Raw genomic sequence first — 24,704 nt, 5'->3', positions numbered from 1 at the left:
GTGTCAGTAGTGAGAAGGTTTGGGGGATGTCGAACAGGAGGGTGAATGGTTGAGGATGGGGCAGATGGAACAGAATGTGGGGAAATGTGAGATCACCCATTCCCAGGAACAAACTGTAAGAGTTATTTCCACAAGGCGATGTTCAGAGGGACCTGGATGTCGTTGTAATCAACTCACTTGAGTTAACATGCAGATACTACAGGTAATGAGAGAGCAAACAGTAGTTTGTCCTGTGATCCAGGAGGAGGGAGAAGAGGGGTACAGATGTCTCACTGGGATTCTATAGGGCCCTGGTGAGAGCACACCTTGAATGTAGTGTCCGGGTTTGGTCACACTTCCTCAGGAAGGATATCCCGGCAATAGAGGGAGTGCAGTGACTGTTCCCCACACTGACTGGGCTGGTTCCAGGGATGGAGGGTTGGTTATGTGAGAGGAGAGTGAGTGGGCTGGGTCTGTATTCTGTGCAGTCAATGAGAAAATGAGGAAATCTGTTAGATTCTTTCAGGATGTGACAGACAGTAGGCAAGGGGGATCTTTCCCCTGAATGAGAGCTCCATAACTGAGGAAAACACCCTCAGAATGAGGCATAAATCACAAACACGAGAGAATCTGCTGATGCTGGAAATCCAAAGCAACACACACAAAATGCTGAAGGAACTCAGCAGGACAGGCAGCCTTTATGGAAAAGAGTAAACAGTCGACACTTCGGGCCGAGACCCTTCCATCAGTTCTCGTCCTGGTGATGATTCTCAGCCCGAAGCATCGGCTCCTTACTCTATTCCATAGATGCTGCCTGGCCTGCTGACTTCCGCTAGCATTTTGTATCAAGCATTCAGGGTGGAAATGAAATGACATGTCTTTAATCTGAGCACAAAGGACTTCTGTATTCCCTGTATAAATAATCTGGAGCCTCAGGTGCTGGGTTGAGTCAAAGCTGAGATCAACAGTGTCCGGGAGAATTTTAGTCACTAAATGAGTCCATAAGACCATGTTCCTTTCGCCTGGGCATAAATAAACTCGATTTGAACTTTACATTGAAATGTCCAAATCTCTCCTTCGCTCTTCTGCTGCCCTGTGTCATGAACTAAACGTTTTAGTCTTTAATTTTACTATATTTCATCTGATTTTATCTGCATTCTACTTTTGAAATTTGAGTTTACGTTTTCAATTTCAGCCCGCACCCCCGCCTGTCTCTGCCCTTCTGTACTTCCGCATTAAACGACAGCGGTAACCGCCACACATTGGCGCCGCTTCCCATCCCCCAGCGTTCCGATTGGTGATTCCTTTCTCTATACAGCCAATGGAAATGCTCAGCAATCCCATCCTCATTAACATACCACTTTGGGCGCTGCCTATTTAATCCGCGCTCGGGACGGCTTTTGCTTATTATTGTGTTTGAAACCGACGAGGAAATGCCTGATCCACCGAAACCCGCTCCCAAGAAGGGCGCCAAGAAAGCTCTGTCCAAACCGGCGAGCAAGTCTGGCAAGAAGCGCAAGAGGTCGAGGAAGGAGAGTTACGCCATCTACATCTACAAAGTGATGAAGCAGGTTCACCCTGACACCGGCATCTCCTCCAAGGCCATGAGCATCATGAATTCATTCGTGAACGATATTTTCGAGCGTATCGCGGGTGAGGCTTCCCGCCTGGCCCATTACAACAAGCGGTCTACCATCAGCTCCCGGGAGATCCAGACCGCCGTGCGCCTGCTGCTGCCCGGGGAGCTGGCCAAGCACGCCGTGTCCGAAGGAACAAAGGCGGTGACCAAGTACACCAGCTCCAAGTAAAGACAAGTTTACTGACAAAACAAACCCGAAAATCAAAGGCTCTTTTAAGAGCCACTCACGGTTTCATTTAAAGAGTTACAAAATATTGAGACATGGATTTGAGGTCAGTTTGTACATTTCTTGTTGATGCGCTCATTCAGAATCTTATTTCCGTTACTCAGAACTTGCTGTCCACTCTTCAGTGTAATCCCGATTTCTCTGTTAATTCCTGCCCTCTGCACAGACACGGAATCGTTATGCACCCCTTCCCCGTTGTTACTTCTAGGTCATCCCGAACACTAATTGTTTCTGGCTTAGTTACTGCGGGAAATGCGGTTCATTAAGTTTTGTCCCATTTTGGTGACTTCTCTTGACCCCATTCCAACGCGAGTGCCGAACACTGTCACGGTTCGTTCAGAGTATTTCTGAAGCCCACTTTCTGAAGGGCGACCCGATGGTAAACTGACTTGCGTTTACACAATGACCGACCGCGAACAGACGCTGACAATCGGTTTTATTCTAATCATTTATCAACTGAAAGAAGTCTGTGAACTAAATTACTAGACACCATCGCAATATTAACTATACTTGGTTTAAATATTTCGGACTTCAGTAACGTGGGTAAAGGGTCGACAAACAAACCTGTTGTCGTTTAATTTTAGCAACCAAGGCGTTTTTGGCGGTGTTTTGCAATTTTCAGTTTATTTTGGCGGTTAGACGGTTATTTTTCGCGCTTCTGCAGTTGCTGTCTCTTGATTGGTGAATAAAGCAGCTCCCTGATTGGAATATTTGCTCTTTCCAATCAGATCAGTCACAGATTCACCAATCATTAACATCCCAGTACATTCCCCCAAACTCTACAATACGGGCACATTCAAGAACCCTGATTTCTCATGGACAAGACCTCAAGTTAATTTCTGGAAAAAAAAATCAAATCTATCTGATGTTGTATGTATTCAGGAAACCTGGTTGCTACCACATTTCAGTTCTTCTTTCCAAGATTATATTGTAATTGTGCGTTGTGTTGCAAGTTTCATAATGAGAGGGCTTAAAGTTTTGGACATAAATGAAATGTATGAGGCATTTGAAGACATATGGTCTTCCACAGGTAGGGGCTTTAAAGTGGTATATTATTATAACCATTGTGGAAAGTTTTTGATGGATCTGTTGGAGAGTATAAGTTGGAGACCCTTAGCTCACTAAGGGTCATATGGTGTGGGGATTTTAACACATAGTTAGTAAACTGTCTGTGTGTTCTCAGAATGATGGTGATGGTTTGATTGTAGAGGAGTTTTAGATATTTCACATCTTGTGTGTCTTAATGGTGGGAGAGGAACAAGATTTAATGTGCACAATAGTTATGAAACTACTGTAAATGTAACTTTAGTTTTGAACATTGGAGTGAGTTGTGAGATGTCATGGGAGATGAAGCATTGGGAAGTGACAATTTCCCTATATTTGTAAGCTTGGGTTTGGATTTATATCAGGGACAGGAGGCCTCTTTTAGGAGGTGGAACTTTAGTGAAGCAAATTGGGAGAAGTTTTAATGATTTATGTGGTGAGCATCTGTATGAGCTGAATGGTGAGTATGATGTGGATTTCTGCAAAGAAACGTCACGTTATTCATCAAACTGGGGTGGAAGAGATTCATATTAAAAAGTGCATTAATAGGAGAAAGGCTGTACTATGGTGGACGGAGGAGTGTGCGGAGACAATTATTGAGAGGAAGTTAAGAAGTACTGTATCACTCTCCGAGTGATCATATTAAGTGTAACAGGTCACATGCTGTGGTGAGGAAAGTAACGAAGGTTGTGAAACAGATTTAATGGAGGTCATATTGTGATAGTATTGGAAGGACTATTAAACTTGGAGATGTTTGGGGAATGATTAAGAAAATGGGAGTGCAGGATTAACAGTGTTCCCAGTATTGATTGAAGAAGTTCATACAATTGTTCCTGAAAGAGAGAAGGTTGAGTACTGGCTTGGTCATTTGCTGCAATTCATAATCAAAATTGGTTAAAAGACTAAACAATGTAGGGATACGCTTTTAAGAGACTACCTTAATGTATTGGAAACCAGCTGTAGCAATGATAGTGATGTAGAGTTTCCTTTGTGTGAATTTAAGAAAGCTATTAATAGTACAGGTCAGACGGCTCCAGGAACGGATGATACATGTTATTGCATGTTTAAACGTATGGCCAACAACTCTTTTGAGATAATATTACACTTTTTGAATCATACTTGGACTTCCAGGCCATCTTCCCTCCTCATGGAAAATGGCAATTGTAGTGTCTATTCTAAAACCTGGGAAACCCCTGTTGGATACTTCTAGTTATAGACCAATATCACTGATGTCCCATTTGTGTAAAGTTATGGAATTTATGGTAACAGAATGGTTGAATTATATTTTGGAAAAGGGAGGTGACGTGCTGTTGTTAATATACTGGATTAATTTGAGGGGGAAAGTGCTGGTTCAACGCCACATGTCCCAAAAGCAGTGAATGTTTTTATGCAGAAAACTCAGCATCTACTTCAACACAGCAAGCTTCCACAAACAATATAATCAATGGAAATGTCAATCCATGACCTCCTATACTGTCCCAATGAGGACACACTCAGGTAGGAGGAACAACACCTTGTATTCCCCCTGGGTAGCCTCCGATCTGATGGAATGAACATTGATTTCTTCATCTTCTGGTCATGCCTCCCCTCCATCATCATTCCCCATCCCCTTTTCACTTTTGTTACCTGCCCATCACCTCCCTCGAGTGTTCCTCCCCAATCTTCTTTCTTCCATGGCCTTCTGTTCTCTTATCAGACTCCATCTTCTCCAGCCCTGTATCTCTTTCACCACTCAACTTCCCAGCTCTTGACTTCATCTGTCCCCCTCCCAGTTCCACCTATCACTTTGTGTTTCTCTCTCCCCTCCCCCACCTTTAAAATTTACTCCTCATTGTTTTTTCAGCATTTTGTGTGTGTTCCTTGGATTTCGAGCATCTGCAGATTTCCTCCTGTTATTCAATGACAACGGGCATTTTGTATGAAAACTGTCAAAGTCCCACTCACTTAGAAATGCAGATATGAAACTCGAGGTTCAGCAGATGCTCAGAATAAACTGCAAAGTAACACACACAAAGTACTGCAGGAACTCAGCAGCATCTAAGCAGAGGAATAAACAGTCTAGATAGGATGAAGTGTCTTGGCCCATAATATTCACTATTTATTCCTCTCCATAGATGCTGCCGGGGCCACAGAGCCCCCCAGCATTTTGCAAACATAAACCTATTTTTTCAGTCAATCAGTTCCCAAAAGTTTCTGAACTTTCATTTGTAGCCTCATCCTCCTGGTCTGAATCCTTCTTTCTACACCCCGTAAACTTGAGGCTCCATCACATCTGAAGTCCCAAAGCCCTCATTTGTGTAGACCCCTCTTGTTTCTGCTCCATCGAATATTTAACCACCATTCTGCTCATACTTTAGAGGAGAGCATTGTATTGCAACAGCCCGGCTGTGTGAGGCACAACCCTTCAAAATCAGTGAAAATGACCCAAAACAATGAATAGAGCAGAACAGGAAGATTTTAACCACACAAGACGTCATCCTTGGTCCAGAGCTGTGAGGAATGAAGACTATTTGGGACAAAACCCTAGTGAATTCATCTTCTGCAGTTTCTGGAAAGTTATAGATTTAATTCAAAGTAAACCTCTACAGTCACAGGCTGAGCAGTTGCAACCTGTATATTATAGGGTGAGTGACAGATGAACATCAGGGATGGATTTGAAAGCTCTGGTGTGGAATAGAAACATGAGCAGGTACCAGATGGACTGAGTGGCCTCTCTACTGTACATTAGCTGTGTGACAGGCAGGAAGCACCTGCGACACAAGATTTGAAATAGAGCTGATTAATTTGTCACAGATCCACAATATTAATGCCAGGGTATTTTCAGACTAACATCAGCAGAACAAACCCTCCAATGCTCAGTGACCAGGGTTCAGTCACAATACCTGCAGTATCTGATATTAGCAGTCTCACATGAACTTCCAACTAGATTCAATCATCATGATGGATAAAATGTTCACCTAGAGCTTTATTAAACTTCCTCCCTGATGTGAAGTTGCCAGTGTTTCAGCAGGTCGGATGACTGAGTAAATTTCTTTGCTGACACAAGACCGAAGTGTGTCCTCTATGTATTATAAACTCACTGGAGCCTCACAAAATGGGTGAACTGAGTGAATCTCCTCCCACACTTGGAACAGGTGTGAAGCTATATTGAGAGACAGAGACAACGGAGCCAAGTCTAGCTGCTCACCGGTGTGACCCGGCTGATGATGTAAGAGCTCATGTGACTGAATGAATCCCATCCCACACACGGACCAGGTGAATGGCCTCTCCCGGTGTGAACTGGCTGGGGTATCTGCAGGTTCAGTGGCCTGGTGAATCCCTTGCAAAATGAGAGGCAGTGAATGTCAGCTCACTGGTATCAACTCTGTGGCCATTTATCAGGCCAGATCAAGGACATCTCCACGTATTGGGGTTCTCCTTGCTCAGACTGGTGGGCAGTCTTCTCAACCATCTCCTCCTTCACATTCAATGATTAGTAGCATTCGAATGTTGGAGAACTGACAAACACGAGTACAGACACAATGTTGTGTTTGAGATTCTCGGACATAAATTCTTTGCCTTTTCTACCCTGTAAAATGTTTGCAAAGAAGACCAACAGGTGAAAGACAACATTTCAGCTGAGATTATTTAGTTTTTTCGTTGATGTCTGAAGTCACACTGTTACAGTGAGGCTGAACACAATTTGGAGGATCAACTCTTCTAACTGGGAATAGTTCAGGCATAAGGACACAACATCAGATTCTCTGTTTTCCTCTCTGCCCTTCATCAAGCTGTGACTTGGCTCAGTTTGTCTCTCTCCATTAGTACAGCTTCACATCCTGGGTATCTCCCACAGACCTACTAAGAACACACATTTGTTGGCATTTGACGGTGGTAAACTCAGAGTCAGCAATGCTATTGAACCTGAAGAGAATGTGATCAGGCTTTCTCGTTGCAGACTGACACTGCGGTATTCTTGTGGTGTGATTGCTACTGGTACCCAGTATGTTATTGTGGGTTTTTACAAATAAAATGGCATGAGGCATTTTATGTTTAGGGACGACAGTAACAACTCATTTATTGTCCTCCAAACACAGAAACAAAGCACGGTTTTAAAAAAAATCACGTAATTACATAACATCTGTCCAGCCTTTTAAAGAGAAACACAACTTAATGTTGGTGGTTGTTAATTCTGCATGTTTCCACCCATTACATTAATCTACACAGACACCCCATCCTCTCACTGCTCCCCCTCTGTGATCCTTATAGCAGTTTATTTCCTTTCAATGTCAGTTCTGTCCATTTGACAACCTTCCTCACCACCCACAACTGCACCAACATTCATGTCATCAGTGATCTGATCAGCCTGTGTGTATTTAAATCTGATCAGACAGAGGCCCCATCACTGATCACTGTGGACACACTGGTTACATATCTACAGTGAAAATCATTCTCAATTCCATCAGTCCGAATGTTGCTACATGATACTGTTACGTACCCCATAACTGGGTGTCTTACCAGCAAAGATAGAAGTGTCTGTTCGAGTCTGGTGATACTATTTTCAACAATATTTATTAGCAAAAATATACAAAATAATATCAATGTGAATATACAGAGAATATACGTTAGCAATACTAAACCTAATGAAACAAGCTCTATCGTTGTCTAGGGGATAATGAATTGTCAGATGGAAATAGAAAGTTCTGTTCAGTTCATGCAGGTTGCGGTAGTTGTTTGTTGCTGTGTTTCAATTGTTGGAGAGAGAGAGAGAGAGAGAAAACTTGTCAACAGTAACAGCTATTATCTTGCCAACCTTCCTTTACGATTTTGATCCGTCGATGCGTTGTTGTTGTGGCTGTTCACGTATGACCCCTCTGTTCTTTAGCTAGACCATTCTTCTGTGGTGGACTCATCACCCAGGCAAGGGTGGACACACACACAAGCCCCCTCCGGTCTCGCTACAAAACACTGTGAGTTAAAATTTACCGACCCTTCATTCGGTCTTCGGTCTCCCACCCTGTCTCATGGGGTTCTGATGCTCACTAGCGTTTCTCCTGGTGCGTCAGAGGGGTGTTACCCCAGCCCTCACTTTTATCCACACTCACGGGGTCTCAGGTGTCAATCAGGTTGGGATGATGTAACCCATCAAACCAGCCCACTCTGGTTGCCCCCTGAGGGGTTTCAATGAATAGAACAGTACCAAGTAAACAATCCTTCTCCACAAGACAATAGCAGTAAATCAATGGCTTTTGTCAGTAGGAGACATTCCATCTTAACTGTGTCTCTCTCTCATTCTCTTTCATGAGCTGTTATCAATAACAACTGCCCTGGCAGCTTTCCTTTGTCCCTGTTATTTCCTTGATAACAGCATTGAAATAGTAGCGATTTGCGATTCTCCAAAAGGGGGGGGGGCATGGGCGATTTTGCACCCTTCTGCCCATGAGTTGTTCATCCTTCGTAACAATACACACCATTCAAACCCTCCCACACAGAGACTTGAGTGAAGTTACATATTTTTCACAAGCCCAGAGTTGGATTCAATGGTCTGGTCTTGTTGCTCTGCTGCAAAGTCCATTCAGAGTAGTTCAATGTAACCAAATACATCATCCCTGAGATGCCAATATACAACATTGTGTCACAAACAAGAGAAAATCTGTAGATGCTGGAAATCCAAGCAACACACACAAAATGCTTAAGGAACTCAGCAGGCCAGGCAGCATCTGTAGGACAAAAAAATACAGTCAATGTTTCGGTCCAAAAACATTCCGCAAGACTGGAGACAAAAAGATGAGGAGTAGAGTTAAAAGGTGGGAATAAGGGAGAGAGAAAACAAGGTGATAGGTGAATCTTGAAAGGGAGGAATGAAGTAAAGAGCTGGGAAGATTGGTGAAAGAGAGAGAAGGCATGGAAGAAAGAAAAGATGGGAGGAGCACACGGGGGAGGTGATGGGTGGGCAAGGAGAGAGAAGAAAAAGGGGATAGGAATTGGTGAGGGGGGGGGGGGCATTACCAGACATTCAAGAATTTGATGTTCATGCTATCAGTTTGGAAGCTACCCAGATAGAAAATGTTTTTCCAAGCTAAGTGTGGCCTCATCGCATTGTATGATTTTATTTAAGAAGCAAACTTGATGTAATCAGAGTTCAATAGTAAGACTGAATCTGAAAGAACTTAATACATTTACACTGCATGAGAAATTGGAAGATACAGTGTGAAGTCCAACTGCCACACTGTACCAGACAGTGACGGGTACAGAATGAACCCCGCACTCTCACACTGTACGAGAGACTGACAGGTACAGAATGAACCCCACACTCTCACCCTGTACCAGAGATTGACAGGTACAGAATGAACCCCACACTGTCACACTGTACCAGAGAGTGACAGGTACAGAATGAACCCACACTGTCACACTGTACCAGAGAGTGACAGATACAGAATGAACACACACTGTCACACTGTACCAGAGCGTGACAGGTACAGAATGAACCCCGCACTCTCACACTGTACCAGAGACTGACAGGTACAGAATGAACCCCACACTCTCACCCTGTACCAGAGATTGACAGGTACAGAATGAACCCCACACTATCACACTGTACCAGAGAGTGACAGGTACAGAATGAACCCACACTGTCACACTGTACCAGAGAGTGACAGGTACAGAATGAACCCCACACTCTCATACTGTACCAGAGACTGACAGATACAGAATGAACCCACACTTTCACACTCTACCAGAGACTGACAGGTACAGAATGAACCCCACACTGTCACACTGTACCAGAGAGTGACAGGTACAGAATGAACCCACACTGTCACACTGTACCAGAGAGTGACAGGTACAGAATGAACACACACTGTCACACTGTACCAGAGAGTGACAGGTACAGAATGAACCCACACTCTCACACTGTACCAGAGAGTGACAGATACAGAATGAACCCACACTTTCACACTGTACCAGAGACTGACAGATACAGAATGAACCCACACTTTCACACTCTACCAGAGACTGACAGGTACAGAATGAACCCCACACTTTCACACTCTACCAGAGACAGACAGGTACAGACATTCTGTTGTTTAACAAACATGGACAACCCTCATCACCACCTCAGTAGCACCACTTTACACTGCAATGGGCTCTTGTTGAAATTCCGTTACCTCTTTATAACTCTGTAGAGTTTATTTTTATTCTGTGAATGTTGTGTCTCAGATACTGTGTGTCTCTGAATCTGCTGTAAGCCAGTTGCATATGACAATAAACGACTTTCACCCTCAGAAATGGGTCTCTCATGAAGACTTTCGATCTCCTGCTGCCATGTTTCATTACATAAACGTTTCATATTATCAAGTGTGTGTTTTTCTCATTCCATCTGCTTTTCTACCAGATACGATAGGCTGAATGGCTGAATACTGCGCCTGTACTTTATGGTCCATTTTGTATTTTCGATTTCCTTCCTGCCGAATTACCCAACAGCGGCAACTCCCAGCGATCAGCGCCAGTTCCCAGTCCACGGTGTTACCCAAAACGACAATGGGCAGTGGAGAGAGACGAAGCAGGTTCACCCCGATACTGGCATCTCCTCCAAGGCCATGAGCATCATGAACTCGTTTGTCAACGATATCTTCGAGCGAATCAGGGGCGAGGCTTCCCGCCTGGCCCATTACAACAAGCGGTCGACCATCAGCTCCCGGGAGATTCAGACCGCCGTTCGCCTGCTGCTGCCCGGGGAGCTGGCCAAGCACGCCGTGTCCGAAGGGACAAAGGCAGTGACCAAGTACACCAGCTCCAAGTAAAGCTCTCCAGTGAGATGATCGAAAACACAACGGCTCTTTTAAGAGCCACTCACAATTTCAATGAGAGAGTTGTACTACCATTTAGGTAATAAATTTTACATATTTTATGTCTGGTGATTTTTACAAGAGCTAAGTCGTGGTTGGAATAACCTCCCACTGCACTGACAAGGAATTGTTATCTCCCCCTCCCCATCAGTCCGTCCCACTCGGTATCCACGCTAAGCGGAGGATTGCTGCTGTTGTTGCTTTATTTCTGGCTTTAGGAGTTTATTGGTTGCAATTGGGTAACACCCGAATCTCATTTTAACACAAGCCTGAAAGACCTCATGACTCTTTCATAGAACAACTTTTTAAAATTGCAGACTAGACGCTGTTCACAGTTCATAACCTGATAATGTTCACACAGTGACCGACCGCAGGCAGAAGCTGAGGGTCAGTTTTATTCGGTTCATGGAAACATAGAAAACAGGTGCAGGAGTAGGCCATTCGGCCCTTTGAGCCTGTACTGCCATTCAGTATGATCATAGCTGATCATCCAACTCAGAACCCCGTACCTGCTTTCTCTCCATATCTCCTGATCCCTTTAGCCACAAGGGCCATATCTAACTCCCACTGAAAGATAGCCAATGAACCGGCCTCAACTGTTTCCTGTGGCAGAGAATTCCACAGATTCACCACTCTCTATTTGAAGAAGTTTCTCCTCATCTCGGTCCTAAAAGGCTTCCCCTTTATCCTTAAACTCTGACCCCTTGTTCTGTACTTCCCCAACATCGGGAACCATCTTCCTGTCCAATCCCTTTAGAATTTTATACGTTTCAATAAGATACCCCCTCAATCTTCTAAATTCCAGCGAGTATAAGCCCAGTCGATCCAGTCTTTCTTCAAATGAAAGTCGTGCCATCACAGGAATCAATCTGGTGAACCTTCTTTGTACTCCCTCTATGGCAAGAATGTCTTTCCTCAGATTAGGGGACCAAGACTGCACACAGTTTTGAAAGGGTTGAAAGGAATTAGAGAATTGAGTTCCCAGACACTCCAATATCAACTACAGTTGTATTAAATTGGCCCTGTTTCAGTAACAGAGGGAAATGCAGTACCCAATCTTAAAACAGGTCTGGAATTATTTAATTTCAAATTATATTTAAATAATAGTTTGATTTTTGGCGGGCTTTTTCCAAATTTCAGGGCACTTTGGGGAGGAGACGGTTACTATCCGCGCTTCTGCTTTTATGGACTGCTGATTGGTGATGAAGGCAGTTCTTCGATTGGGACGTTTCTCTTCACCAATGAGAATAAGCAGGATCACACCAATCACAAACATCAGTTTCTATTCTCAAAGAAGGTATAAAAAGGGCGAGTTGGGGCGGGGTGAACATTCGTTTATCCTCTTTTGAAGTTAGCAGTTGCTGTGACTGTGGAAATGTCTGGACGTGGAAAAGGCGGCGCTGGCAAAGCTCGGTCCAAGGCCAAATCTCGCTCTTCCCGGTCGGCCGAGTTCACAGACTCCTAAGAAAGGGTAACTATGCAGAGCGTGTGGGTGCCGGAGCCCCGGTCTATCTGGCTGCTGTGCTCGAGTATCTGACAGCCGAAATCCTCGAATTGGCCGGTAACGCGGCCCGGGACAATAAGAAGACCCGCATCATTCCCCGACACCTGCAGCTGGCCGTCCGCAACGACGAGGAGCTGAACAAGCTGCTGGGAGGAGTGACTATCGCTCAGGGCGGAGTGTTACCCAACATCCAGGCCGTCCTGTTGCCCAAGAAAACCGGCGCTGCCAGTAAGTGAAGCGACGTAAGCTGAACCTGTTCCCCCAAAGGCTCTTTTCAGAGCCGCTCACAATGTCCATGAAAGGGCTGAACAGCGGGTGATTTCCGTCCGTTTGATATCCTGTATCTGTCACAGTTACGACATGTTTCTTCCGGGAGGTAAACCGATATAACTCTGCACAGAAACCGGTTCGCTTCAGTCCCGACTCATTTTCTCCTCTCAGCCGGCTGAATGGAGTTCTCTCCCCTTGTGGAGTGTCAGCGGATCACTAGGCGCAGGGTCATGAAGTTAACATCCGGAGTCAGCCCCGGGAAGGTGAATTTAATCTCCGACCACTGAACGACTCCGCTCTTGATCACCTAAAACCGCGTTGTCTGGGTTCCACAGTACGGTTTTACCCCGGACCGTTCCGGTTTGCAGCAGGCGGGAACATCGCCCGTTCGTTGCTTCATGAGCGATTCCCATCGCCTCACAGAAAAATAACATTTGCGACTTTCATTTCAAAATCAGGTTTATTATCACCGGCATGTGACGTGAAATTTGTTAACTTAGCAGCAGCAGTTCAATGGAATACATAATCTAGTCGAGAGAGAAAAAATAATAGTAAATAAAACATAACAAATACACAAGAATATTGAATAGATTTTTTTAAATGTGCAAAAATAGAAATACTGCAAATTAATGAACGCTGCGTTTATGTGACACCGCTCCCTAAAGATGTCCTGGGTACTATCAACAGCTTCTTTCGGTGCTGTGCAGTAGCCCCTCCATACCAGACAGAGATGCAGCCTGTCAGAATGCTCTCCGCGGTACTGCTATAGAGTCTACAAAGGTACATTTACCCTGTGAAACTGACGGTATTTAGTGAAAAAAAAACTCGTCCACCTCGGCCTCTGAATATAAATGAACAGTTTGCGAAAGCAACGGTCAGTTTGGTCAGATCTCCCGAGAGGCTCCCTCTGTGAGGCGGTGCGACGCTCTGAGAACAGACTTTGGTTTGTGCAGGGTGGGTGGATCGAGTACTTCAGCACCGTAGTACCAGTCACTTCTCTACAAATTCCTGTGTCTGTCTAATACTTCCCTGAATACCCCTGTGCTCTCTGCCTCTGCCACCACCCCTGACAGTGTATTCCAAGTCCCCACAACTGCTTTCTTCACTTTCTTCCTCCGATCTTAAATACATAGAAGACATTTCACCCCTGTGAAAAATATTAGACTGTCTTTGTAAATGTCACCTCTGGAGCAGAAGAGGTTCCAATGATCCAGTATCCTGAAACACTTTCCCTGCACCAGCTCCTCAGTCACTCAGTCACTCACCAGCACTCCAGCCGTCCCAGTCAACATGATGTAATTTGTAATGTCCCTCTATTACAACCCCATTGAGTCCTCTTATTCCTGTTGACTGTTTGATGTCCTATAATACAATCCATGAGAGTATTCATACCCCTGTGCTCTCTGCCTCTGCCACCACCCTTGACAGTGCATTCCAAGTCCCCATTACTCTCTTTCCTTCACTTTCTTCCTCTGACCTTAAACACATGCCTTCTAGTAGAAGACATTGCACTCCTGTGAAAAATATTACTGGCTGTCTACACTAACTATGACAAGCAGATTTTTATAATCTTCTATAAAATATCTCCTGAGCCGATGCCATCAGATGAAAAGGTTCCAGCATGTCCAGCTCCTCCTCACCATACACCTCCTCCAGACATCCTGGTAAACCACCTCTGCCCCTGCTCCAGAACCTCCACATGCTTCCCATAATGAGGTGACCAGAACTGAACACTATACTCTCACTGTAGCATAACCAGCATTTTGTAAACCTGTAACATTATATCCTGGTGCTTGAACTCAATGCCTTGTCTGATGAAGGCAAACATGCCATACACCGACTTTTCCTCCCTGACAACCTGTGCTCACAGTCAATCTCAACATCCTTCTCTTTGCCAATACTATTCATGTTCCTACCATTAACTGTGTACCCACCCTTAATGTTGGATCTCCCAAAGTGCACCCCTGGGTATCCTTTTCAGCACAATGAATGTACTGAATGCAATGGGATTATCTTCAATCCTACTCACCAGAGATTTTTCATCACTGTTTCTAGCTCTCCAAATGTTCTTGAGTTCCCTTCTGTTTTTTAAATATAGTCCTCAAACACCCTGTTTGATTCCAGCTTCCTAAGCCTTACATATGCTTCTCACTCTTCACTGACAAAATTTACTTCTTCTCTCATCATCCAAGGTTCCTGAACCTTGCCATCCTTGACCCTCCATCTGACTGGAACAAACTGGCCCTGAAACACTGTGCAGCTGATCTTTAAACAAACTCATGTCAGATGTGTATTTGTCTCAAAATCAATCCTTACAGTGTTAAGCATCAAACTTAGCTTCAATCTCTCCATTCAGTGACTGGTGTTCTGGTTCACATCCCTGTCAATATAATTTCAACCCTCTCAGGGAGCAGCAATAAACCTCATGATACTGACCCCCTCCAGTGAAGGTGCAAACCATCCCCCCCTTGTAAATGTCACCTCTGGACCAGAAGAGGTTCCAATGTTCTGGAATCCTGAAACCCTGTCCCTGCACCAGCTCCTCAGCCACACATTCATCTGCTCTAACTTTCTGTCCCTAACACCACTACCACACAGCATGGAGAGTAACCGGGTGATTACAACCTTTCATGTCCTGCCCGTCAACTTGTTCCCTGACTCCCTATATTCACTGTGGGACCTCATCCCTTTTCAGGGCCCCAGACAGTCCTTCCAGGTGAGGCAAAACTTCACCTGCGAGTCTGCTGGAGTTGTCTATTGCATCCGGTGCTCCCGGTGCGGCCTCGTCTATGTCGGCGAGACCCAACGCAGATTGGGGAACCGCTTCATCAAGCAGCTCCGTTCTGTCCGTCACAATAGACAGGTCCTCCCGGTTGCCACCCACTTCAACTCTGCCTCTCATTCCCATCTAGATATGTCCATACATGGCCTGCGCTACTGCCATGATGAGGCCAAACTCAGGTTGGAGGACCAACACCTCATCTACCGTCTGGGTAGCCTCCAGCCTGGTGGTATGAACATCGAATTCTCCAATTTCCGGTAATTCCCTCCCCCTCCCCCTATCCCAGGTCGCTCCCTGCCTCTCTCCCCTTTCTACTTTCTACTTTCCTTTCTGCTTATCCCCTCCCCCCTTTATCTTTCCTCTGATTGGTTTTCCTCCTGGCGCCTCTAGGCCATACCCCCTCCCCTATCTCCATTACTGTGCTTTGTCCCTCTCTTCCCCCCCATTCCTGATGAAGGGTCTCGGCCCGAAACGTTGGCTACTCTTTTCTCACAGATGCTGCCTGATCTGCTGAGTTATTCCAGCGTTGTGTACGTATTCTCTCATCCCTTTTCTACCTGTCCACTGGTACCGACGTGAACCACCACCTCTGGCTGAATGAACATTGTTCAGCAGCTGCTCTGAGACGTCCCTGACACTCAGTTATACAATTTACAAAACTTTTTGAAACCATTTATAAAAGTGTTTAGGAGAGGGAAAAGGTCAAATAAGAAGGTAAGCTAGCCTTTAATATTAAAGAGGATACCAAAAGTTACTTCAGATATACAAAGTGTAAATGAGAGGCAAAAGTCAATATTAGTTCTTTGGAAGATGATGCTGGAGAGGTAGTAATGGGGTGCAGGGAAGTGGCAGAGAAGCTGAATAAGTATTGTGCTTCAATCTTCATTGTAGAAGACACTAGCAGTCTGCTGGAAATTCAGGAGAATCAGGGGGCAGAAATGAGTGAATTAGCCTTTACTGAAAGATCTGAAGGTAGATAAATCAGCTGGACCAGATTTTCTACACCAGTGCTATGAAAGAGGTGACAGATGAGATTAGTAATAATCTTTCCATAATCCCTGGATTCTGGCGTGGTTTCGGAGGACAGGAAAATTGCAAACATCATTCCACTCTTGAAGAAGGGAGGAGGGCAGAAGAAAGGAATCATAGGCCAGTTAGTATGACGTCAGTGGTTGAGAAGATGATGGACTCGATTGTTAAGGATGTATTTTCGGGCTACTTGGCAACACATGATAAAATAGGACAAAGTCAGCATGGTTTCCTTTAGGATGGGTGTGCGTTGTGCAATTGGATTTTTAGAAGGCCTTTGACAAGGTGCCACACATGAGGCTGCTTAAGTTAAGAGCCTATGACACAGGAAAGATACGAGCATGGATGAAGACTTGGCTGATTGGCAGGAAGCAAAGAGTGGCATAAAGGGAGACTTTTCTGGTTGACTACAATGACTAATGGCATTTTTTGGGATCGCTTCTTTTAATGTTACAGTATATGTCAATGATTTGGATGACAGAAATGATGGCTTTCTGACTATTTGTAGATTAAAATAGGTAGGAGGAAGCAGAGAGGCTACAGAGAGGCTTAGACAGATTGTGAGAATGGGCAAACATTTGGCAGGTGGAATAACATGTCGAGAAGTTTATGGTCAAGGACATTGGTAGAAAAATGTAAAGGATAGACAATTGCTCTAAAAGGAGAGAAAAATCAAAATCTGACATGTAAAGGAACTTTGGAGTAGAGGAGGTTCCTGAAGGTTAATTTGTACTGTGAGCAATTCTGGGCCACTTATCGAAGAAAGGTGTACTGACATTGGAGAGGGTTCAGAGGAGATTCACGAGAATGATTCCAAGATTGAATGGTTATCATATGACGACCATTTGATTGTGCTGGGCCAGAACTGACTGGAATTCATAAGAATGAGAGAGGATTTCATTGAAACCTACTGAATGTTGAAAGGCCTCGGTAGAGTGGATAGGGAGAGCATGTTTCCTATAAAGGGGGAGTCTAGGACCAGAGGGCACAGCCTCCGACTCTAAATGGAGATGAGGAGGAATTTGTTTAGCCAGAGTGTGGTTCAACCATGGAACTTATTACCAGAGGCCATCATTGGGTATAGTTAAGGTAGAGGTTGATACATTCTTGATTTGTCAGGGCATGGTGGGTTAAGGGGAGGTCAGGATATTTGGGCTGAGAGGGAATTGGATCAGCCATGATGAAGTGAAAGAGCAGACTCAATGGGCCAAAGGGCCTAACTCTGCTCCTATATTTAATGGTTTTACAACAGAAAGGCTCCATCCCGGACAAAATCCTGGTAAACCTGCTCTACACTGTTCCTGCTTCCTGCGATTGGCATGGGATGGGGACCAGAGACCGAGTTCACTCATTACAGTCATCATGTTCTTTCTACAGTGTGTCGACCAGACCTGCAGACAGTATTCCAGCAGTGTGGGAACCCACATGTTATCAATCTGGTGCCTAAAACCTCTTTGTTAACCTATTATCTCTTTATTTTCTGCCATTAACACCCGCACCATCCCCGAAACTCATTGCTGTTTACAGATGTAGTTTCACTTCACAGCAATAATTCTGTTCATATTAAATATCTCAGCGTTAGTTGTCAAATCTCTCTAGCTTTATATTTCACAAATTGCTGGAGGAATCAGCAGGTCAGGCAGCATCTATGGGGAAAAAGAGTACAGTCGATGTTTCGAGCCGAGACCTTTCAGCAGTCCTGCTTTTCTTTCCCATACATGCTGACCCATACATCGTGACCCCTGTTTCCATCCAAGGGGTCAGTGTGGACATGGTGGAGGATTACAAATACTTGGGGATATGAATTGACAATAAACTGGACTGGTCAAAGAACACTGACGTTGTCTACAAGAAGGATCAGAGCTGTCTCTTCTTCCTGAGGAAACCGAGGTCCTGTAACATCTACCAGATGATGCTGAGGATGTTCTACAAGTCTGTGGTGGCCCGTACTATCATGTTTGCTGCTGTGTGCTGGGGCAGCAGGCTGAGGGTAGCAGACACCAACAGAATCAACAAACTCATTCGTACGGCCAGTGATGTTGTGGGGGTGCAACTGAACTTTCTGAAAAGAGGATGCTGTCCAAGTTGCATGCCATCTTGAACAAAGTCTCCCATCCACTTCATAATGTACTGGTTAGGCACAGGAGTAGGTTCACCAGAGACTCATTCCACCAAGATGCGACATTGAGCGTCATAGGAAGTGATTCCTGCCTGTGGCCATCAAACTTTACAACTCCTCCCTCGGAGTGTCAGACACCCTGAGCCAATACGCTGGTCCTGGACTTATTTCCACTTGGAATAATTTACTTATTATTTTTATTATTATTATTTAATTATTTATAGTTTTATTTTGCTATATTTCTACACTATTCTTGTTTGGTGCGACTGTAAGGATACCCAATTTCCCTCGGAATCAATGAAGTATGTCTGTCTGTCTGGCCTGCTGAGTTCCTCTAGCATTTTCTGTGTGTAGTTTGGATTTCCAGCATCTGCAGACTCTCTCTTGTTTGTAGCTTTATATCTCGCTCTCTTTCTTTTTTCGTACATCTTTATTGTTTTCCTTTACAGTAAGTTCTTTTTCCCTTCCCCAGTTATAGATTTAACACTGAAATGTCTCGGTGTGCAGTCACTGTCCGCTGTTGCTCCTGTGATTGACAAGTACATTGCTCCTCCTCCCGGACTGCGGCCAAGATATCATGTGACGCGCAACCCTTTCGCTCCCCTGATGTCACAGAGTCAGAGGGCCTCCGGAACGTCGTTGCCTTAGCAACAGGCCCAAATCTCCGCGTAGAAGGATCCTGGGTTGGAAGTGGAGAAGAGGCTTTCACTCGGACGGGCCTTTTTCATGAAGAGCTCATTGATTTATTTGCAAATTTTGCGGGTGACCGGCGGCTCCTCTGATTGACAGCACACCCCCTCTCCTTCGGGCCGCAGCCTCCCGTCCCGTTGCATCTGACGTCACAGCGACGCACACTGTCTCTGAATCGTTTCCTCGGCAACGGGTGCGGGAAGGTGGTAAGGCCCGGCGGAGGGGGGATGGGGAGCGCCCTGGGTCCGGGGGTCTGTGCTTGTTCAACCTCGACTTATAACTGAAACTGTCCTTCCTGTGATGTCGCAACCGGCTCTGATCGCAAGATTTTAACATTTTTATAATGTGTCCGCCACAATCACTGGCAGTTTATTCACCATCTGCCCATTATGTCTGATCTGAAATACCTGCCTTGTTTTTATCAGCCATTTCCTGTGAAAAAGACTACGTGCTTTTAACCCGTCTATGCTCCTCATGATCTACATACCTTTACTAGGATCATCTCTGAATCTGCTCTGCTCCAGGGAATAAAATACTAGTCTATACAACCTCTCCTTGTAACTCAGACTCCCCAGGACGAAACAAACATCTGCTATTTTTTTCTCTCTGCACTCTCTCTAGTTTAAGAACAGTTTTCTATCAACACTATACACAATATCCCCCATCAGTCCTCACCAAAGACTTTTATATCTACAACATATCTTCTCAAATCAAAACAAAATCTTCTCAACTCTTATACTCTGCAATGACTGAAGAAGGCCAGCAGGTCAAACACCCTATCTAGCTGAGATGTCACTTTCAGTGAACTATGCATTCACATGGACATTGTTTCTATAAATTACTAACAAAAAGGTCCCAGCACCTAGTGGCATACAACTAGACAGAGACCTCCAGTTTGAGGCACAGCCCTCAACCGTCAGCCTCTGCTTCCTGTCACTGAGGCCATTATGAAACCAATCAACTATCTCCCCTGGATTCCATCTCTCAGATCTAACCTCCCAGACCAGAGTCAAAGGCCTGTCTACTGTCCATTTAGACAACATCCACAACTCTAACCTCATCTACGCACTTGTGAAACTCCTCAAAGAGCTGCAAGAAAATTGTTAGACATGATTTCCCTTGCACAAAACTGTGCTGTCTGTCTTGAATCAGACCAAATGTTGGTAGATCCTGTTTCTCAAAACCTCCTCCAACAAATTACCCAACACTGATATCAGACTGATGGGCCTGTCATTTCCTGACTAGTTTCCTGGCACCACATTAAAACAAAAGACCTTAAGTCATTGGAGCAGGATTGGGTCTTTTGGCTCATCCAGTCTGTTCCATCATTCCATCATGCCTGATTTATTATCCATCCCAACTCCATTCTCCGGCCTTCTCCCCGTAAACTTTGATGCCCTTAATAATAATTAAATCCTCCTAACCTCTGCTTTAAATAGACCTACTGACTGCCTTCATGGCCGCCTGTGCCAATGAAATGTATCGATTGATCACCTTCTGAATCAATAAATTACTCATCTGTATTCTAGATGGGCATCTTTGTATTGAGGGTGTAGTCTGGTTCTAGATTCTTCCATTATTGGAAATATCCTCTCATATCAAGGCTACCTACGCCTTTCAACATTCAATGTGTTTCTGTATGATGCTCCCTAATTCTTCTAGACTCCAGTGAGTACAGGCCCAGATCATCAAATGATCATTATATCCTAACTCTTTCAGACTTGGGATCATTCTCGTGAATTTCCCCTGCAGCCTCAGCAATGTCAGCACAGCCTTTCTTAGAAAAGTGACCCAAACCTGCTCATGATACTCCAAATAAGGTCTGACTAAAGCTTCAGCATTAGATGCTTGCTTTTATATTCTAGTTCTCTTGGAATGAATGCAAATATTGCATTTGCCTTCCTTTCTACCATCTAAATGTGCACATTAACCTTTAGGGAATCCTGCACTAGGAGCCGCAAAGTCCCTTTACATATCTGATTTCTGTTCTTTCCCTGATTAGATGGAGTGTATGCCTTTATTCCTCCTCCCAGAGTACATGACCACACACTTCCTTACACTGTATATTGTTTGGCACTTTGTCCATTCTCTAAATCTGTCCAAGTGCTACTGCAGACTCCCTGCTTCCATAACACTGCCTGCCTCTCTGTCTATTTTTGATTCATCCACAGACTTGGCCTCAAAACTGTCAATTCCACATTAGTCACTCTCCAATCACGTTTAACCTCAACTGATGCCTGTGATGAAGCAACAATCTCTCCTGTGGCCTCTACAGTGTATTCTCTAACTTCTCACAAAATACAAGAATGTACCTGATAAGGCCCGGGAGATTTAACAACCTGAAAGCATCTTAAGGCCTCCAATATAGATCCCTGCTAATTTGAATGTGGTTTACGATATCACATCTGATTCATGCCATTTCCGTAACTCCATCACTTTCCATAATTTTCTCAATGGTGAAATAACTGTCAGAAATATTCATGGAAGGCCTCTCCCATTTCCTTCAGTTCCACACACAGATGGCCATCCTCATCTCCAAATGAAACAATTCTGTCCAAATTCCCTTTTCCTCTGAATGTACCGAGAGAATCTCAGGGGATTTTGCTCACTTTTCCTTGCCAATCCTGATCTTCTCCTATCGTAGTCCTAACTTTTATGAGAGATCCTATGTCTAATAATATTCTCGAACAATTCCTCGAGCATTGATCCAAGTCTCACCAGTCCATAATTTCCTGCATTGACTCTGTTGCCTGAGGAACAACATACCCTGGAATATCAGCATTCCCTTCTCTGATCTCACTATCCTCCATGACCACATTGATGAATACTGATATGAAGTACTGGTTTAGTCCCTCACCCACTTCAGACGTAAACTCTCTCCTTTGTCCTTGTGTTGTCGTACCCTCTCCATACTGCCCCTTCTCCCCAAAGTCATTTCCTGTCCCCGTTTGACACGTCTGATTCTCTGTTTAACTTCTCTCTTGCTTGCTTCATATTGCCAGAGGCCTGCTCCAATTTATACATCTGAAACATTCCTTATCTTTCATTTTCTATCAGATTGAATTCATAACATCTCTTACCCCTCTGCCACACTTTACCAACCTCGTCTTTCTTCCACATAGAAACAGTCTGAATTCTGACCTTTAACCACTAGTCACATGTCAAATGTGGATGGACAAATCACAGCTGCACCCATTCCCCTCACCTCAGTTCCTGTCCAACACAGTTTCCCTTTGCTATATCCCTATTGACCACATTAACTCTGTGACGAGTCCTGTGCTTATTTACTGCTCCCAGAATGAAACTTCTATCAATGGCTAGGCTCATTTTCCAATACAATGTCTTCTATGACCCCTTCCCTGGTTAGACTACCCACTTCTATGTTAAGAAACATCCCAGTATTCTTCTAACATACGCAATGATATCTAAGCCCCTGAGTCTAAGGGACTCCCAGTCAACACTGGGGAAATTAGTCACCCACTACAACGACCCTGTTGCTTTTACATCTTTCATTCCCTGCTACATTTCAGTTTCTTTACCTCCTGCTGGCATTTGGGAGGCCAGTAGCACAACTCCATCGGTGAATGCACCTCTCTTATCCTGAGCTCTCTTCACACTGTCTCACTGGATAAACCCTCCAGTGTGTTCTCTCTTAGTCCCTCACCCACAATTCCATATAAAGGCTGATCTGCCATCAGCCTCCTCTTGTATGTTGATCCCACTTCCCTGATTTTATAAACATTTATCTTGCTTCTCTTTAAATCTTTATGGTCATCCAGCATCTCCACTCCTCTCAGTTAGGGTATTCTCGTGTTTGTTATACAGTGTTTTGTTTGTTTTATCATGTCTGGTCTTGTCGAATAGTGCAGGCATGTTCTTTGGTTTCCTGCAGTTTACAATTTTGTGCGCCACAGTCACAAACAGTTATATGATTACGTAGACGGAGAGGGAGTTTAAATGAAGTGAACATGGACAGTTGGCATATTTTGCATGTCATAGTTCCCTGGGAGGCGTTTGATTGTGCATAGTTAGGCACTTACCAAGATCCAATAAAAAGAAGTTAGATTTAAAGAGACCTGTCATTATATGAGTGGGCCAGAATTGGAGTGGGGAGTTGAGGCTTTGGCACTTCTGAGAGGTGTAGGCAAGTAAGGTATGTTTTTCTTTAGTCCTTATTTCTTCTGTATTACACATTTGGAGCAGAAAGGATGCCAAACAAGATACTGTCTAATGTCAGTGTCACAAAATTGTCTTGGTGGAAGAAGAGAGAGGGTAGTCGTGGCAGCTTGTCATTCAGGTTGGAGGCCTCTGACTAGTGACGTTCACAGGGATCGGTTCTGGTACTGTCATTTGTCATCGATGTGAACAGTTTCTCTGACATTGTTGTGAACGTGATTAGTGAGGTTGCAGATGACAGCAATGTTGGTGGTAGAGTGGGCAGTGAAGATTCTTTGAGAGTACAATGGGATCGAGATGACCTGGGGAAGTCGGACAAAGAATGACAGATGGATGTTGATGTGGACAAGTGTGAGCTCTTGCATTTTGAGAAGTCCAACCAGGGAAGGACCTGCACAGTAAATTCTTGTTCCTTGGAGAGTATTGCAGACAGAGTGTCCATGGAATACAGGAACATCATTCACTGAAAGTGACAACACAGGTAGTCAGGATGTTGAAGATGATGTTTGGCCTATTTGTCTTCATTGGTCAGGGAATTGAGTTACAGGATTTGGGATGTCATATGACAACTGTAATCATCAAAGTGAGATTGCACTGTATTGTGCACAGTTCTAGTCACCCAGCTACAGGAAGGATGTCATGAAGCTGGAAAGTGTGGAGGGAGGTTTGAGGAGGGTGTTAGTGACACTGGAGGATTTGAATTATTAGCAGAAGTTTGGACAGACTGGGACTCTCTTTCTCACCTGAGAGATTAAGGAGCTGACCGGTGACCATCCAAAGCTTTACAAAATCAGTACACGATCACTGTTTGTGTCAGGGTAGGGAAGTATAAATTTACAGGAAATTATTTAAGGTGTAGGGGAAACAGTTAAAGGCTACCTGACAGGTGGGGGGATGTTGCATGTTTGATTCAGGAGACCAACACTGCAGTAATAAGTGAGGGATTTGATGAGGTTTTCTAAGTAAAGGATTTAAATAAGATGATGAATCGTGATTTCGATGGGATTACACTGCTCACCTCCCAATAGGCTCAGGTATTGTGGAGCAGACATGTTGGTAAATCACACAGAGGTATAATGGGAACAGGCTTACAGCAGTCGGGCATTTTGACTTCCCCAGCATTAACCAGATTACCTTTGTATGAAAAGCTTCAGTTTCCAGGAGTAATTTGGCAGATGCAGGATCAGTTCATCCCTCAGCAGAAACAATATTCGAAAGGGAGAATGAGGCAACCATCACCAACAACAGAAGACAAAGGCAGCATAAAAGAACATGAGAGAGCAGAGAATATCACAAAAGTTAGTGGGAAGCTAAAGAACTTAAAAAGAACAGAAGGTAACTAAAATAGTAATATGGAGAGAACAGATAAATTATTAAAGTAACTAGCCAATAGTATAAAGGAGGACACAAGATTTATTTT

General features: G+C 44.3%; 2 protein-coding genes across 2 annotated transcripts in view; one reads left to right on the top strand and one right to left on the bottom strand.

Annotated features, from left to right (window-relative positions):
• The first annotated feature begins 1,389 nt into the window (after window positions 1–1,389).
• On the top strand, window positions 1,390–1,843 carry LOC140717544 (histone H2B-like). Its single transcript, XM_073031118.1, has one exon. It carries the CDS (start codon window positions 1,413–1,415, stop codon window positions 1,785–1,787), a length of 375 nt encoding a protein of 124 aa, XP_072887219.1. The 5' UTR covers window positions 1,390–1,412; the 3' UTR covers window positions 1,788–1,843.
• A 6,627-nt stretch (window positions 1,844–8,470) lies between these two features.
• Window positions 8,471–24,704, bottom strand: part of LOC140717811 (histone H3) — a 38,903-nt gene continuing 22,669 nt past the window's right edge. Inside the window, exon 3 of the transcript XR_012096618.1 lies at window positions 8,471–8,587. The gene's annotated coding sequence lies outside the window, so the exon portion shown is untranslated. The remainder of the gene's footprint in view (window positions 8,588–24,704) is intronic.

This window comes from Hemitrygon akajei, chromosome 28 (assembly GCF_048418815.1).
Source record: "Hemitrygon akajei chromosome 28, sHemAka1.3, whole genome shotgun sequence".
NCBI lineage: Eukaryota > Metazoa > Chordata > Chondrichthyes > Myliobatiformes > Dasyatidae > Hemitrygon > Hemitrygon akajei.
This window is presented reverse-complemented; position numbering and strand designations above follow the sequence as displayed.

Excerpts from the sequence above, each read along its gene's own strand:
- LOC140717544 (XM_073031118.1), top strand. The coding sequence starts at position 1,413 with ATGCCTGATCCACCGAAACCCGCTCCCAAGAAGGGCGCCAAGAAAGCT.